At 48.1% G+C, this 16,367-nt stretch overlaps 1 protein-coding gene across 2 annotated transcripts in view; it reads left to right on the top strand.

Annotated features, from left to right (window-relative positions):
- The first annotated feature begins 8,871 nt into the window (after positions 1-8,871).
- Positions 8,872-16,367, top strand: part of SLC46A1 (solute carrier family 46 member 1) — a 12,034-nt gene continuing 4,538 nt past the window's right edge. The window contains exons 1-4 of one of the 2 annotated variants that reach the window (XM_017542024.2): positions 8,872-9,215; positions 9,632-10,484; positions 13,421-13,504; positions 15,250-15,406. In XM_017542024.2, the coding sequence (XP_017397513.1) occupies positions 8,982-9,215; positions 9,632-10,484; positions 13,421-13,504; positions 15,250-15,406 (1,328 nt within the window). In that variant the 5' untranslated portion in view covers positions 8,872-8,981. The remainder of the gene's footprint in view (positions 9,216-9,631; positions 10,485-13,420; positions 13,505-15,249; positions 15,407-16,367) is intronic. The other variant, XM_017542023.2, reaches the window with a different exon arrangement.

Below are 16,367 nucleotides of genomic sequence, written 5' to 3'. Positions count from 1 at the left end.
TAGAATTTCACACCCAGCAAAATTGTTCTTCCAAATGGAGGTAAAATAAAAACATTCTCAGCCAGGCAGGTAATCCCAGCACTTTGGAAGGCCGAGGCGGGCAGATCACCCAAGGTTGGGAGTTTGAGGTCTCAAACTCCCAACCTGATCAACATGGAGAATCCCCATCTCTACTAAAAATGCAAAATTAGCTGGGCGTGGAGGCACATGCCTGTAATCCCAGCTACTCTGAAGACTGAGGCAGGAGAATTGCTTGAACCTGGGAGGCAGAGGTTATGGTGAGCCGAGATTGCATCATTGCACTCCAGGCTGGACCACAAGAGCAAAGCTCCATCTAAAAAAAAAAAAAAAATATATATATATATATCTATATCTATATATGTATACACACACACATATATATATTCTCAAACAGAAGCCAAAAGAATGTGCTGCCAGTAGATGTGCACTATAAGATAAATGAAAAGTTCAAACTTTAAGGCAAGGAAAATGACCCTATATGGTAGCATAGAAGAGCAGGAAGACTAAAGAGCACTGAAAAAAAGCAAACGTGGATAAATATAAAAATCAGCAGTTTAAAACAGCAATGATTATAATATCTCATGGGGTTCAAAACATGTGGCAGGCTAGGCAAGGTGTCACATGCCTGTTATCCTGGCACTTTGGGAGGCCGAAGTGGGCAGTTCACTTGAACTCAGGAGTTTGAGACCAGCCTGGGCAATCTGGCAAAACCTCAACTCTATGAAAAAATACAAAAATTAGCTGGGTGTGGTGGCATGTGCCTTTGGTTCCCAGCTACTCCAGAGGCTGAGGTGGAAGGATCACTTGAGCCTGGGAGGCAGAGGTTGCTGTGAGCTGAGATTATGTCACTGCATTCCCACTTGGGCGGCAGAGTAAGACCGACCTGGTCTCAAAAAAAAAAAAAAAAAAAAAAAAAAAAAAGGTGACAGTAAAATATATGTGATAACAATAATACAAAAGGCATCAGAAGACTAACGACATTAAATACTTTCGAGGCTAAGCATGGTGGCTCGCCCTAGCACATGGAGGCCAACGCAGGAAGATTGCCTGCCTAGGAATTTGAGACCAGCCTGGGCAACATAGTGAGACCCTGTCTCTACGAAGAAAAAATAAATAAATAAATAAACGTTAAAACTTAGCCCTCAGGCTGGGTGTGGTGGCTCATGCCTGTAATCCCAGCATTTTGGGAGACTGAGGCAGGTGGATCACCTAAGGTCAGGAGTTCAAGACCAGCCTCACCAACATGGTGAAACCCTGTCTCTGTTAAAAATACAAAAATTAGCCGGGCATGGTGGCGGGAGCCTGTAATCCCAGCTACTCAGGAGGCTGAGGCAGGACAACTGCTTGAACCTGGGAGGTAGAGGTTACAGTGAGCCAAGATCACACCACTGCACACCAGCCTGGGCAACAGAGCAAGACTCTGTCTCAAAACAAAACAAAACAAAACAAAAACTTAGCTTCACATGGTGGTGTATACCTGTAGTCCTAGCTATTTGGGAGGGTCACTTGAGCCCAGGAGTTTGAGGGTGCAGTGAGCTATGATCATACCACTGCAGCCTGCGCAACACAATAGACACCATCTCTAAAAAATAAATAAGTAAATAAACAACACTTCTAAGATTCTGCATTTTTCAAGATGCAGTAAAAAGTACTAATTTGAAGTTTACTGCAAAACATCAAGAAAGCATACTGTCTACGGTATCTACTAAAAAAGAATTTAAAAAATATAACTAAAAAGTTAACAGAGGGCTGGGCGCAGTGGCTCACACCGATAATTCTGGCACTTTAGAAGGCTGAGGTGGGTGGATTGCCTGAGCTCAGGAGTTTGAGACCAGCCTGAGCAACATGGTGAAACCTCGTCTCTACTAAAATACAAAGAAAAATTAGCTGGACATAGCAGTGTGCATCTGTAGTCCCAGCTACTTGGGAGGCTGAGGCACGAGAATTGCTAGAACCTGGGAGGTGGAAGTTGCAGTGAGCCGAGATCATGCCACTGCACCCCAGTCAGGGAGACAGAGTGGGATTCAGTCTATTAAAAAAAAAAAGGTAACAGGGGCAGAAATGAGATAATATACAATAATTCAAGCAAAAGATAAGAGAGAAGTAAAGAAACAAAGGCAGGTGGGAAAAGTAGAAAAGATTTGTCAAGGCTGGGTGTGGTGGCTCACACCTATAATCCTAGTACTTTGAGAGGCTGAGGTGGAATGATTCCTTGAGGCCAGGAGGTCAAGACCACCCTGGGAAACACAGTCAGGCACCATCTCTGAAAAAAAAAGAAAAAAAGAAAAAAAAGAAAAGATTTAGCAAGATGGTAGACTTAACCACAACTATAACAGTAATTACATTAAATGCAACTAGACTAAACCCTCCAACTAAAAGACAAAGATCAATCTAGGGAGAGAGTCCCTGGGACTGAATGTCTAAAATTGAAACCCTTTGTGAACTGAGGCCTGGGCTCAATTGCCTTCAGGGTGTCCTATGATGACTTTGTTTCCCCCAACACAATAGGTGCCCTTGCTGTCTCTCAGAGCTTGCCTTTCCCACCGGACAGAAAACTCTTTACATGTCTTCTCTCTGTTGTCCTGTTCACTCCGTTTTACCATCTTATGCTTCAAAATTCAGCTCCTCTGCGAATCCTTTGACTTTCTCTTGATGACACACATATACCTTCTCTCTGAAATGATTCATCTTCCTGCATGCTTTTATTATTGTTATTTGAGATTTGTTGTGCTGCTTCCCACTGGCCTGAGGACTCATGGAAGGAATTATATAAATTCTCGTCTGTAACTTCAGCACCTAGCAGTGGGCCTGGTAGGCAGTAGATGCTGAATGAATGGATGGATAGATGCAAAGCCTTTATCAAAAGGAAAGTATTTAAAATGAAACCAAGGGCAGGAGACCAAAGACAGAAAGTGTTTTGGGAAATCTCCCCCATGTGGTAATGACATCTTTATGCACTTAATGCACCTCCAGCCCTGCACTTCTCTGAATTCTGGGCAGTATTCTTCTGTAAGGCCCAGCTCTTTCTCTCACTTGGGACAGCCTCACTTCTTTCTGGTGAAATCCCTCCTACCTTCAAGCTCAGTTCAATAGCAATCGTCATTTCTGGCACCTGGACACAGCCACGTAAAGCTCATAGCCACACATATTTTCTCATTTGAGCCTAACATCCACCCCATAGGTAGATATTATTACTTCATTTTTCACAGTCAAGGAAACAGAGGCCCAGAAATTATTTCACTGATGAGGAAATTGAGGCCAGAAAGGGACTTGGTCAAAGTCACACAGTGATGGGGACACAGCTGCAGCTTCTACTCAGTGCTGTGAACACCCTTAGTTGTGACAAGGATGCTGCTTTGACTCCTAGGGTTGCTATGTGAGAAGCAACAACTCAAAAAGGAAAACAGTTTTTCTGTCATGCTGTCTCCTTCCTTCCTCTCAGTATCTAAAATCACAAATAGCTCTTCAGAAGCTGTGAGCGGCCTCTTGCAGAAAAGAGGCATAGGTTTTGGGTGGAGGCTGTAATAAGACTACCATTTGGACGAAGAATCCATGTTGCAATCTTCTCTCTCACTGAGGTTGTATAGACAGCCTCTCAGAGGCATTACCCAACTGGGAGCAAAGAAATCCTTATGACTTCTAGGTACTTCCCCAAAGTCTCTCAAAAGTTACTGAGCACATATCCTGGGGTTGGACAACACAGGTTTTAGTGCCGATACTTACCATTCCTGAGCCCATGGCGGACATCAAGAATGGATCACAGGATTCCTTCCCACCAGGACAACAGCCCATCTCAATGCAGCAATCCAGACAGATGCAATCAATTGACTGGAGTTGATGGATTTCATCAAAACTATTTCACATTTCATTCTATTGCATGTGACACCCAGGAACAGGGAATACTGAGGTGAAAAAACAATTTCTCTGCCCCCAAGTCTGGAGGCAGGACATGGGTAGGGGTTAAAAGGAGACAAACCCGGGAACACATATTTATAACCAGGTTAAATTTAAAACCAGGGTTAAATGTATGAACCGTATTGTGGGAGTACATATTAACCAACGACTAATAATTCTGCCTAGAAGTGAGACACAGAGGTGGGTTTTGAAGGATGAAAAGGAATTGAATAGGCCACGCAAAGTGGAAAGGGTATTCCTGGCAAAGAGACTAACATATACTAAGGCTTAGGATAACAGAAAGCACTAGAACAGGTGTAAGGAGGAGAGAAAACCTGTACCCAGAGTGAGAAAAACCATTTCGCTTCATTCCTGTAAGCTGTAGTTACATCATCTGTAAAAATAGTAATACCTGGCTGGGTGCAGTAGCTCAGGCCTGTAATCTCAGCACTTTGGGAGGCTGAGGCAGTGGATCACCTGAGGTCAGGAGTTCAATACCAGCCTGACCAACATGGTGAAACCCCGTCTCTACTAAAAAATACAAAATTAGCTGGGCGTTGTGGCACATGCCTGTAATCCCAGCTACTTGGGAGGCTGAGGCAGGAGAATCGCTTGAACCCAGAAGGCAGAGGTTGTAGTGAGCCGAGATCACACCATTGCACTCCGGCCTGGGCAACAAGAGTGAAACTCCATCTTAAGAAAAACATAGTAATACCTATCTCACAAGGTTGTAGTCAGGATTCAGTAAGATGATGTATGTAATGCCCTTAGTGCGGTGCTCCCTGGTTCAATAAAAGTCAGCTCCTAGTGATGTGTCCAGAACACCAAGGAGCATGAAGCTGGTATTTGCCAATTGAGCCAGAATACATTCGTTCTTTTTTTTCTTTTTGCCTTTTTTTGGTTTTATTTGCCTGTTTTTCTCTGTATTAGCAGAGCCAGAATACATTTGAAGGAAAGGAGTATCATCAGATTTTTAAAATTTTTACATTTTCCATGATTAAAACATATGTTTATATCTGTTTATATCAGAAAGGCTGAAAACATTTGAAACAGAAGAAAATCTTACCTAACCCTACCATGCAGAGAGGACTTCTGTTAATATATTGGTGCCATGGTTTCCAGTGCAATTCTTTTCTATGCCTATGACCAAGTGCTCTGCTTTTTCTACATACAAATTATTATGTAAGCAGTTTTCTATATTATTACACTCTCTTAGAACGTATCATTTTCTTTTTTTTTTTTTTTTTTGAGACAGAGTTTCACTCTTGTTACCCAGGCTGGAGTGCAATGGCGCGATCTCGGCTCACCGCAACCTCCGCCTCCCGGGTTCAGGCAATTCTCCTGCCTCAGCCTCCTGAGTAGCTGGGATTACAGGCACACGCCACCATGCCCAGCTAATTTTTTGTATTTTTAGTAGAGACGGGGTTTCACCATGTTGACCAGGATGGTCTCGATCTCTTGACCTCGTGATCCACCCGCCTCGGCCTCCCAAAGTGCTGGGATTACAGGCTTGAGCCACCACGCCCGGCCGAACATATCATTTTAATGACGCATATTCATGGAGTGGATAGACTATAATTTGCTCAGCGATTTCGCCACTGTTGGACATGTAGGTTGTTTATTTTTTTTAACTCTTATCAATAATGTCATGGAGAGTATGCTAGCACATAAGGCTTTTTTTCTGTCCTTGAGAGTATTTCCTTTGGATGGAGACCCAAATGTGGAATTAGAGACTTTACGGGCCTTGATTACAGGCTACCAAATTTGTTTCCTGAAAGGGTGTATTTACACGTCTTCAGCAGGGTTTGTTTCACTGTAGCCTTACCAGCTTTGAGCATTCTCATTTTAAAGAAAATCATTGCTAATGTACAGGCTGCAAAGAACAAGCACAGTGTTTCTCTCACTATTCGGAAGCTGGAGAAGTGTTTGCTTGTGTGTCTCGCATGCATGTTCTGCGTTACAACCCCTCAGTGCTTGGTTTTTATCTAACTGTTTACTGAGGGAGGGATCTTCAGGTTATTATCAAATATAGTTACAATAGTAGCCTTTGTCATATTTTAAAAGGAAGATTTTGTCCTACTGCGTTCATCATTTGCCTTTGAATGAAGGCTTTATTATGGAAATAAGTCTGCAGATCTTTTCCTTTGTGATTGCTTCTTCTTTCCTCTAGAAATTTGACAGGCAGGACCTTTTAGCTTTCTCTGGGTAAGTCATCTTTCCCTCTGGACGTCAGTTTCTCTGTCATTCAAATGGCTGGATAGGTGGAGATGTGATTTCTCAGCTTCCTTCTAGGTGTAGATTCTTGGGCGCTGGACTCCACAGTGCAGCTCAACGTGGGCAACCCTCTCCACATGCTCTGGGGCTCCAGCTGCGCAATCTCCTCTCCTTGAGACTGAGAGTTCATTGAGCCATTGTTTTTTGAGCATCTACCACACGCCAGGCACTATTCTAGGTGCTGGGGATATGGTGGGAATGAAAACAAAGTCCCTGCCATCATGACCTCTAGTAAAGGGAGATGGAAATAGAGAAACCAGAAAGTTATAATTCAGATGGTGGTAAATACTATGGAAAAAAATGAAACAGGGTAAAGGACTAGGGAGTGCCAGGAGGTGGGAAGTTGCTTATATAGGAGGGTCAGGTGACATTTTAGCAGAGACTTGAAGGAAGCGAGGGAACTGGTCAGGTGGATATCCAGGAGAAGCACATTCCAGGTAGAAGGAACAACAAGTATAAAGGCCCTAAGGCAGGAGACCAGCATGGCTTGAGCACAGGGGAGAGGGACAGAGAAGAGGCAGGTGGCCTTAAGCCCTCATAAGGACTTGGATCTCACTGAGGAAAATGGAAAGCACAGTCAGGCCAGTGATCTGATTGCAGCTGTTTTCAAGGACTTAGAAAGGCTTCTACCCTATGGGTACTGGAGGCTCTGGCTCTGGGATGAACCACACCCTGTCCCATTCTCTGATGAGGGATCTTGTCTTCTCCTAGCCTTAGTTCTTTATCCAGGAAATAATTCCAAGGATTTAGACAAGGACTTACACCTCCCCTTCCCTCCCCTCTCCTCCCTCCCCTCCTTACACCACCCTCACTGCAGTCAACCTAACTGGGCCAGGCTTTTGTGTAAATGGGAGGGAGAGGTAAGGAGGGGAGGGAGGGGAGGAGAGCGGAGCCAATCCAGAGGTTTGAATGTTTAATGTGGAATTTCCTCTCTCTAGGGGACTGCAGGTGGGGGGCAGCTTGCAGGGGGAGGTCATTCAGTCCACTAGTTTCTAGCCAGCACCTATGTATCCTGAGTCTCAGACTCCTGGCTCAGGGCAGGTGGAGTACTTAACAAGCTCCAACAAGCCCAGGCACAGTCACAGTGGCCAGAAATGGAGCCATCCATCCTCCCAAGAATCAGGCCTGTCAAGACCTGCCTCCAGAAACCCACTCAGCTCCTCTGTGTTCAGGGAAGGTGGCCTTTCCTGATTCTGCTCCCTCTACCCCCATGCCTGGCATTGAATTGGCATGCTTGGAGTTCGAAACTATTTTCCATGGTTGAAATTTTATACCAATTAGGATTCTTGGATTGTTTTCCCTCTCTCCCTCCATTCTAGAAACTAGCGGGCCTGGTGAGGGCTTTGTCTATTTCCTTTACTGTTGTGGTCCCAGAGACCCCAGCACAGTGCCTGGCACATAAGGGGCACTCAGTAAATGAATTAAATAAATGAAAGATGGGGGAGTAAGGCAGGTAGATCCTTTTTACAGGCAATAAAACAGACCCAGACAAAGTCTGGCCTGCTCAGCAGCCGAGCAAATGACTGCCTTCTGGCCTAATTCCTATAATGGGAGCCACCCAGGAGCATAGGGTCACACCCAAGTGCCTGTCAGGCCCTCTACCACCTTCTCCTCTAAGGGAACTGCTAAGCCAGGCCCTGCCTCACCCCAGAAACAAGACGAGTTTCCCAGGAAAAGATCCTAGGGCAGGAGTGGAGCAAGTGACAGCCTTTTTTTATTTTTATTTTTTTGACAGCTTTTTTTTTTTTTTAATTTAATTTAATGTTATTTTATTTTTTGAGACAGGGTCTTACTCTGTCACCCAGGCTGGAGTGCAGTGGCATGAGCTCAGCTCACTGCAATCAGCCTCTCTGCCTCTGGGGTCAATGGATCCACCCACCCGAGTAGCTGGAACTACAGGCACACACTACCACGCCTGGCTAATTTTTGTGTATTTTTTGTAGAAACAGGGTTTCGCCATGTTGCCCAGGTTGGTCTCAAACTCCTAAGGTCAAGCGATCCACACGCCTCAGACTCAAAGTCCTGGGGTTACAGGTGTAAGTCACCCCTCCCCGATATGACAGCCTGTTAATAACAATAATAGCACTTTCAATATACCAGACACTGTTTTTCCACAACTTTTGGAGGCATGTTCTGTTAGAAACTCCATTTTACAGACGACTAAACAGAGGCTCAGGGCGGTAAGTGGCATGCCCAAGGTAGTGGCAGAGCCTAGGTGTTCCAGCCCAGGCAGCTGGGCTCAGCTGTACTCCGATCCTCTCCAGCTGCCTCTCTGTGACAGCGCACAACATCAGCGGCATCAAGAGTCATGTGCTCTTCCAGCTCTGCCTTGAGTACCCGATGACCTCTTTCCTCATGAGTAGATTGCCCGATCGTTAATAGTGGCTAGGCTGTAGGGTTATCACGAGACCAACGCACAAAAAGGGTTTAACACCGTGCCCAGCATATAGTAAGTGCTCAATACATGTTAATTATTGATATTCTTGTTATTTGTGGTGTGTCTGGGCCGGGAGGGAGGGCTGCAGGGCGCTGTCTAGGCACACTTTACAGGTGAGGTCACCCTGGGGGCCGGGGCTGCGGGGCCCCTGGCCGGCCCACGCCCAGCCAGGAGCACCTCCGGCGAGAGTCCGCGGGCCTCAGGTCCCAGGCCCCTCCCCGCTAGACATTTAAGGAGGGACGCCGGGCGCAGGCGCAGAGAGCGCAAGCCCCGCGCTACGCGTCGCTGGTCCCCGGCGGCAAGTCGCGCGCCCCCCCCGCCCCCCCGCGCCCGCCTGTCTACAGCCCCGCCGCGCATGCACATGGAGGGGGGCGCGAGCCCCCGGGACAAGCCCCGCGCCCGCCCAGGGTCTGCCGTGCTATGCCGGGGCCCAGTAGAGCCGCTGGTCTTCCTGGCCAACTTTGCCTTGGTCCTGCAGGGCCCGCTCACCACGCAGTATCTGTGGCACCGCTTCAGCGCCGACCTCGGCTACAATGGCACCCGCCACACTGGGGGCTGCAGCAACCGCAGCTCGGACCCCACCATGCAGGTAGCGGGGCGGCGAGAAGCGGCATAGCGGGAGGGCCCTGGGCTGGAGCGTGGGGGCAGTGGAGGGGCGGAGCCTACATAATAGCAGTTGTGGGTAACTGGAGGGAGGGTGCATTTTGGATGGTGGGCGGGACCAGAGCCAAGAGGCCTGATCCAGAACCTCAGCGTCGGGGGTGCGAAAAGTTGATGTAGTTAAAATCTGGTCTTGCAGGTTGACAAAAGGGAGTGGGGGGAGAAAGGGAATGGGGCCTTGGTCCATTCCCTTTCAACGGGCAGATTTTGGAAAGTTGTGCTAAGATTCTCTAAGGTTTAGGGCTCCAAAGAAGGTCCTCATCCCTGTAGCTCTCAGGATGGAGAGGATTTCGGGGTTGGGCAACCTAGAGTAAGGAACCGCACCCTGGTCATTTGCCCCTACAGGAAGTGGAGACTCTTACCTCCCACTGGACCCTCTACATGAACGTGGGCGGCTTCCTGGTGGGGCTCTTCTCGTCCACCCTGCTGGGAGCCTGGAGCGACTGTGTGGGCCGCCGCCCACTGCTGGTGCTGGCCTCGCTGGGCCTACTGCTCCAGGCCCTAGTGTCCGTCTTTGTGGTGCAGCTGCAGCTCCATGTCGGCTACTTCGTACTGGGTCGCATCCTTTGTGCCCTCCTCGGCGACTTCAGTGGCCTCCTGGCTGCGAGCTTTGCGTCCGTGGCAGATGTCAGCTCCAGCCACAGTCGCACCTTCCGCATGGCCTTGCTGGAAGCCGGCATCGGGGTGGCTGGGATGCTGGCAAGCCTCCTCGGGGGCCACTGGCTCCGGGCCCAGGGTTATGCCAATCCCTTCTGGCTGGCTCTGGCCTTGCTGATAGCCATGACTCTTTATGCAGCTTTCTGCTTTGGTGAGACCTTAAAAGAGCCAAAGTCCACCAGGCTCTTCACTTTCCGTCACCACCGATCCATTGTCCAGCTCTATGTGACTCCGGCCCCAGAGAAGTCCAGGAAGCATTTAGCCCTGTACTCACTGGCCATCTTCGTGGTGATCACTGTGCACTTTGGGGCCCAGGACATCTTGACCCTGTATGAACTGAGCACACCCCTCTGCTGGGACTCCAAACTAATCGGCTATGGTTCTGCAGCTCAGCATCTCCCCTACCTCACCAGCCTGCTGGGCCTGAAGCTTCTGCAGCACTGCCTGGCGGATGCCTGGGTGGCCGAGATTGGCCTGGCTTTCAACATCCTGGGGATGGTGGTCTTTGCCTTTGCCACCATCACGCCTCTCATGTTCACAGGTAAAGTGTGTGGGCTCAGGGACAGCTTGTCCCAGAGGCACTGGGTAAGAATTGGGGCCAGCCACTCACTGCCCCCAAATGTGGTTCATTGCTGTGTTTTTGGAAACATAGTTATGCCCCCAGCCTGCACTGGAGGACAGACAACTAAGAAATTCCTCAAAAATGCCATCTTTGGGCCTGGCACAGTGGCTCATGCCTGTAATCCCAGCACTTTGGGAGGCCAAGGCCAGCTGATCAGGTTGGGAGTTTGAGACCAGCCTGACCAATATGGAGAAACCCCATCTACTACAAAATTAGCCAGAAGTGGTGGTGCATGACTGTAATCCCAGCTTACTTGGGAGGCTGAAGCAGGAGAATCACTTGAACCTGGGAGGTGGAGGTGGCAGTGAGCTGAGATTACACCATTGCACTAAAGCCTGGGCAACAAGAGTAAAACCCCATCTCAAAAAAAAAAAATGTCGTCTTTGATACATGGAAAATACAGACCTTCGGTAGCTAAAGTAATTAATCCACAGTTATCAACCCTTAATACTATTAGTAATATAGAGCAAAAGACAAAATATGGCTCATATACTAATTGCTTTACCCCTTGGCCTCCCACAGGCTATTCATATGTTCCTAAACAAAGTCCATGCAATTAGTGCCTTGGTGCTCACTTCTCTGATAAGAATCACAGGACCAGAAATGAAAAAAGAAAAAGAAAAAGAAAAAGAATCACAGGACCTACCTCAAATATCCTTGATCAGCTTCTTTGGTTTTTAAAAAAATCAGGCTTCTTGGGCCAGAGATATGAAATTTCTGCTTCAGTTCCTCTTCCCTTCCTCCTTCCCCTTTCCCTCTTCACTTCCTCTCCTTTTTTTTGGTGGGAGAGGGTCAACAGGCCAGTAGATGAGGAAGTTAACTTTTTAAAATTTTTATTTGATTTATTTATTTAGAGACAGGGTCTCACTTTGTCACCCAGGCTAGAATGCAGTGGCACGATCTTGGCTCACTGCAGCCTCACCTTCCCAGACCCAGGTGATCCTCCCACCTCGGCCTCCTGAGTAGCTGGGACCACTAGCGCACATTACCATGCCCTGCTGCTAATTTTTGTATTTTTGATAGAGATGAGGACCTCACCATGTTGTCCAGGCCTGATCTATAACTCCTGAGCTCAAGGATCTGCCTGCCTTACCCTCCCAAAGTGTTGGGATTAAGGCGTCAGCCACCATGCCCGGCTTTAGTTAACTTTTTTTTTTTTTTAAAGAGACATATTTATTTTGATAGAGCCCTAAAATGTGCTATGTATAGTCAATAATACAATAAGCACAGATTTATTAACTCAACTGCTTGTCTGACAATTAAGCAGAAGGGAGCCAGTACCTTTCCCTCCAGGCGATGGCCCTGGGGAATTCAGAGATGATGAAGATGCTGTCATTGCTCTGGGTGTGGGGGAGGTCTCACACCCACGATTTGGGTGTGAGACACTGGCAGGGGCCCCAGGTGCCTCATCATATACCCTCTTTGGAGGATCCACCACCTGTATGAGTTTGCAGTTTTGCTGAGGAGTCAACAATCACACAGGGAGATAAATGATTATGAAGAAGACAGGAAGCCTGTAAGTAACTGAATGCAAAGGGAAAAGGAGCTCACATTTGCTATGTCCCTATGCCGTGCTCTTCATAGATGTTACCTCTTTACCTCATGAATTGGTTCACTGAGATTGCTATAATGAAATACCACAAACTTTGGAAATTAATACAACAGAAATATATTCCCTCACAATTCTGGAGGCTGGAAGTCCAAAGTCAGTACCATTGGCTGAACGGAAGGAGTCAGCAGGCAGCGCTCCCTTGCAAGACGCCAGGAGAGGACATGTTTCTCACTTCTTCCAGCTTCTAGGGGCTGCTGGCATTCCTTGGCTTGGGGCTGTCATCACTAGTCTCTGCCTCTGTGCTCACATTGGTTCTCCTCCTCTTTGTACCTTCTCCTTCTGTCTGTGCCAAATCTCCATCTGCTTTCCTCTTATAAAGATATGTGTGATGGGCTGGGCGCGGTGGCTCACGCCTGTAATCCCAGCACTTTGAGAGGCCGAGAGTGGAGGATCACGAGGTCAGGAGTTTGAGACCAGCCTGACCAACATGGTGAAACCCCATCTCTATTAACAATACGAAATTAGCCAGGTGTGGTGGTGCATGCCTATAACCCCAACTACTTAGGAGGCTGAGGCAGGAGAATTGCTTGAACCCAGGAGGCAGAGGTTGCAGTGAGCTAAGATTGTGCCACTGCACTCCAGCCTGGGAGACAGAGTGAGATTCCGAGTCTCAAAAAAAAAAAAAAAAGATATGTGTGATGGCATTTAGGGCCCAACCTGCTAATCCAGGATAACCCCACTTTCCCAGAAGGCTTAACTTCCTCACACCTGCGTAGAAGAAGGCCGTATTTACAGGTTCCAGGGCTATGAGCCTGATGCCTCTGGGCACTATTATCTAGCCTCTTATGTCCCAGAACCATCCTGTGATGAAGGTCTTATCTTCCTCTTGCAGGGAGTCAGGCTCAGAAAGGTTAAGTGCCCAAGACCACACAGATAGTAAGTGATGGCATCAGGTTTTGAACTCAGGGCTGACTCCAAAGTCCATGCTTGTTTTCTGTGCCCTGCTGTATCCCTACTAAATGCCAGGTGGGTGGGTGATGCCTACTGTGACCACGAGAGGTTCAGACAAGAAAGCAATAGGTGGAAATCAGCATTCATTCGTGAGAGCTAGCAGGTGGCCAAGCCTAGACAAGGCCAGTCTCCATTTCTCCTTGGCTACTGTCTTTCCACCCTCACCATCAGGGAAGTTCTTCCTGGGTCTAACCTAAGTCCCACCTCGGTTATGGTTAGGAGCTGTGCTGCCTCTCCCTTGGACACCCCTCTCCCAGCCCCATTTTCCTGATGAGTGTTTATTTCTCCACAGGATATGGGTTGCTCTTCCTGTCGTTAGTCACCACACCCGTCATCCGGGCCAAACTCTCCAAGCTGGTGAGAGAGACAGAGCAAGGTGAGTATCAGGACCCACCTGTGTCTGGTTCCTCATGTCCAGTGCTGCCTGATGGGCAGCCATGGCTGGGGGAACAGCTTGCCTTCCCGCCTCCCACCCTGGAGAAGTAAGTAAACACAATTCTGTCAAATTGCCCACGAAGGGCAGAGGATCGTGCTGCCTTGGATTTTCAAACCACAAAGTTGGGATTTGCAGTCAGCAGAGCACAGTTATGTTCTTTGTGGATAACCAGAGCAGAGGATTTACTCTCTGCAGACCTCAGCTTTTCCAACTGTAAGATGGGTGTGATGATGCTTAGAGCTCTCTGTTTCACTGGGGTCAGCGTGTACAAGCCCAGAAATGAACAGCCTTGTGATGCGGGTTTCATTTTCCACAGTTGACAGATGAAGAAACAGTCCCGGGGGTTACATTGGCTCACCCAGTAAATGGTGGAGCTGGGATGCAAACCCATGTCTGTTTTTAAAAGCAGCTGGTGTCAGGATCTGGGTTTTAGTCTGAACCCTGTCACGGAGGCCTGTTTCTTCATCTGTGCTGTGGATGGTTTGCTCTTGATGACATCACAGTCCCCTTTAGATGTGACAGAATTTAATCTCCACTTCTGTTGGGTTGTTGCACATTTTGTAAACTGGGTTCTCCTAGTGTATCTATAAAGAACAGCTTTTCTAGCCTCTGGGTCTTTATGCCCCAGTCTGGAAACATTCATCTTTCTCCATCTGTCCTGGAGGGAGGTTCTGATGATGACAGAGACCTGGTGCCATACAGAGCCCACTGTGGGCTCTGGTGTCCCCAGAATCCATGTGCCTTCATTCATTCACCTAAACTTTTTTCCCAGCACTTTATCTGTGCCCAGAGACGTCAAGGGGGAAAAAAGAATGCCCTTACTAACTCGCCACTTCCAGGGGGCCAGGCCCAGTGATGGGTGATTTCCATGTGAACTTAATGTTGCTGACAATCCAGGAAATAGGTATTATCCTTATTTAGCAGGAGGAGAAAGAGGAACACAAAGGATAAGAAGCTACCCAGTGGTGACACAGCTATGAATGCTGGAACCGAGGAATCAAACCTACAGTTAGTTCCAAGCAGGAGATAATTCCAAACAGGATAAGCCAGAAAAAAGCCATTTCATCAAGCTTTCACAAGATACCACACGTACCTTTGTTTTCCTTTTTAATTTTATATGCTGGGTTCTGTCAGAGCAGGTGTACTTTTTTTTTTTTTTTTTTGACGGAGTTTCGCTCTTGTTACCCAGGCTGGAGTGCAATGGCGCGATCTCGGCTCACCGCAACCTCCGCCTCCCGGGTTCAGGCAATTCTCCTGCCTCAGCCTCCTGAGTCGCTGGGATTACAGGCACACGCCACCATGCCCAGCTAATTTTTTGTAGTTTTAGTAGAGATGGGGTTTCACCATGTTGACCAGGATGGTCTCGATCTCTTGACCTCGTGATCCACCCGCCTCGGCCTCCCAAAGTGCTGGGATTACAGGCTTGAGCCACCGCGCCCGGCGCATGTGTACTTTTAACGTGGATTTATAGCAGCCGTTTATTTAGTAGCCCCTCTGCACCAGCTACTGTCCATGTACGACCTTACTGAATTCTTGTCACAGTACATGATGTAGCAGGATTTACCAGTGAGGAAGGGGAGACTTAGGTTAAGTGACTGCCCCGGTTACACAGCTGTGAGGTGGTGGTGCCAGAATTTGAACATGGCTCTTTCCGGCTCCGCAGTATGGTGTTAATTTCTTCACAGGTGCCCTCTTTTCTGCTGTGGCCTGTGTGAATGGCCTGGCCATGCTGACGGCCTCCGGCATCTTCAACTCACTCTACCCAGTCACTCTGAACTTCATGAAGGGGTTCCCCTTCCTCCTGGGAGCCGGCCTCCTGCTCATCCCAGCCGTTCTGATCGGGTAATGCACGGCCCTGAACCCATGCTCGTAATGGAGCCCTTTCTTGGAAAAGTTTCCTCTTCTCCTCCCACCCAGACATGGCAGCTTCATTCCTGGAATCCTTCCCCTCTGGGTGTCTTGTCCCAGGCTGCCCCTCCCCTTGCAGATGGATGCCTAATCCTCAGGGAGCCATTTTCCAAGGGCAAGGTGGAGAGGCAGGGGGAGGAAGGAGCAGGCTAACATTGCTATTTGGCAAGGCTGTGTTCTCTCTCCCAGTTCCCCTATTCCCTCCATTCCCATTTTATAGATGGGACTGTGGCAGCAGAACTGTGTTAAAGGGAAGCCCAGAGAGCTTTCTCAGCTAGTTGTGGCTGGGCCACAGGCTAGCTTGACTGGCTAACTTTTTCCCGTATGATATTAAGAATTGTATTTCATGGCCAGGCTTCGGGGCTCCTGCCTGTAATCTTGACCCTGTGGGAGGCTGAGGCAGGAGCACCACTTGAGCCCAGGAATTCAAGATCAGCCTGGATAACCTAGCAAGACCTTGTCTCTATAAAAAAATTTTAAAATTGCAGGCGGTGGCTCACGCTTGCTATCCCAGCACATTGGGAAGCTGAGGTGGGCAGATCACAAGGTCAGGAGATTGAGACCATCCTGGCTAACACAGTGACACCCCGTCTCTACTAAAAATATAAAAAATTAGCTGGCGTGGTGGCAGGCACCTGTAGTCACAGCTACTCGGGAAGCTGAGGCAGGAGAATCGCTTGAACCTTGAACCCCATTGCACTCCAGCCTGGGTGACAGGGTGAGACTCTGTCTCAAAAAAAAAAAAGAAAAATTAAAAAGATTAGTCAGGTATGGTGGTGTGCACCTGTAGTCCCAGTTACTAAGGAGGCTGAGGCAGGAGGATCACTTGAGCCCAGGAGTTCAAGGGTACAGTGAGCTATGATCATGTCACTGCCCTCCAGCCTGGACAACAGAG

Source organism: Cebus imitator, unplaced genomic scaffold (assembly GCF_001604975.1).
Source record: "Cebus imitator isolate Cc_AM_T3 unplaced genomic scaffold, Cebus_imitator-1.0 Scaffold140, whole genome shotgun sequence".
Classification (NCBI taxonomy): domain Eukaryota; kingdom Metazoa; phylum Chordata; class Mammalia; order Primates; family Cebidae; genus Cebus; species Cebus imitator.
Note: the sequence above shows the minus strand (reverse complement) of the source record. Positions and strands in the feature narration are given on the sequence as shown.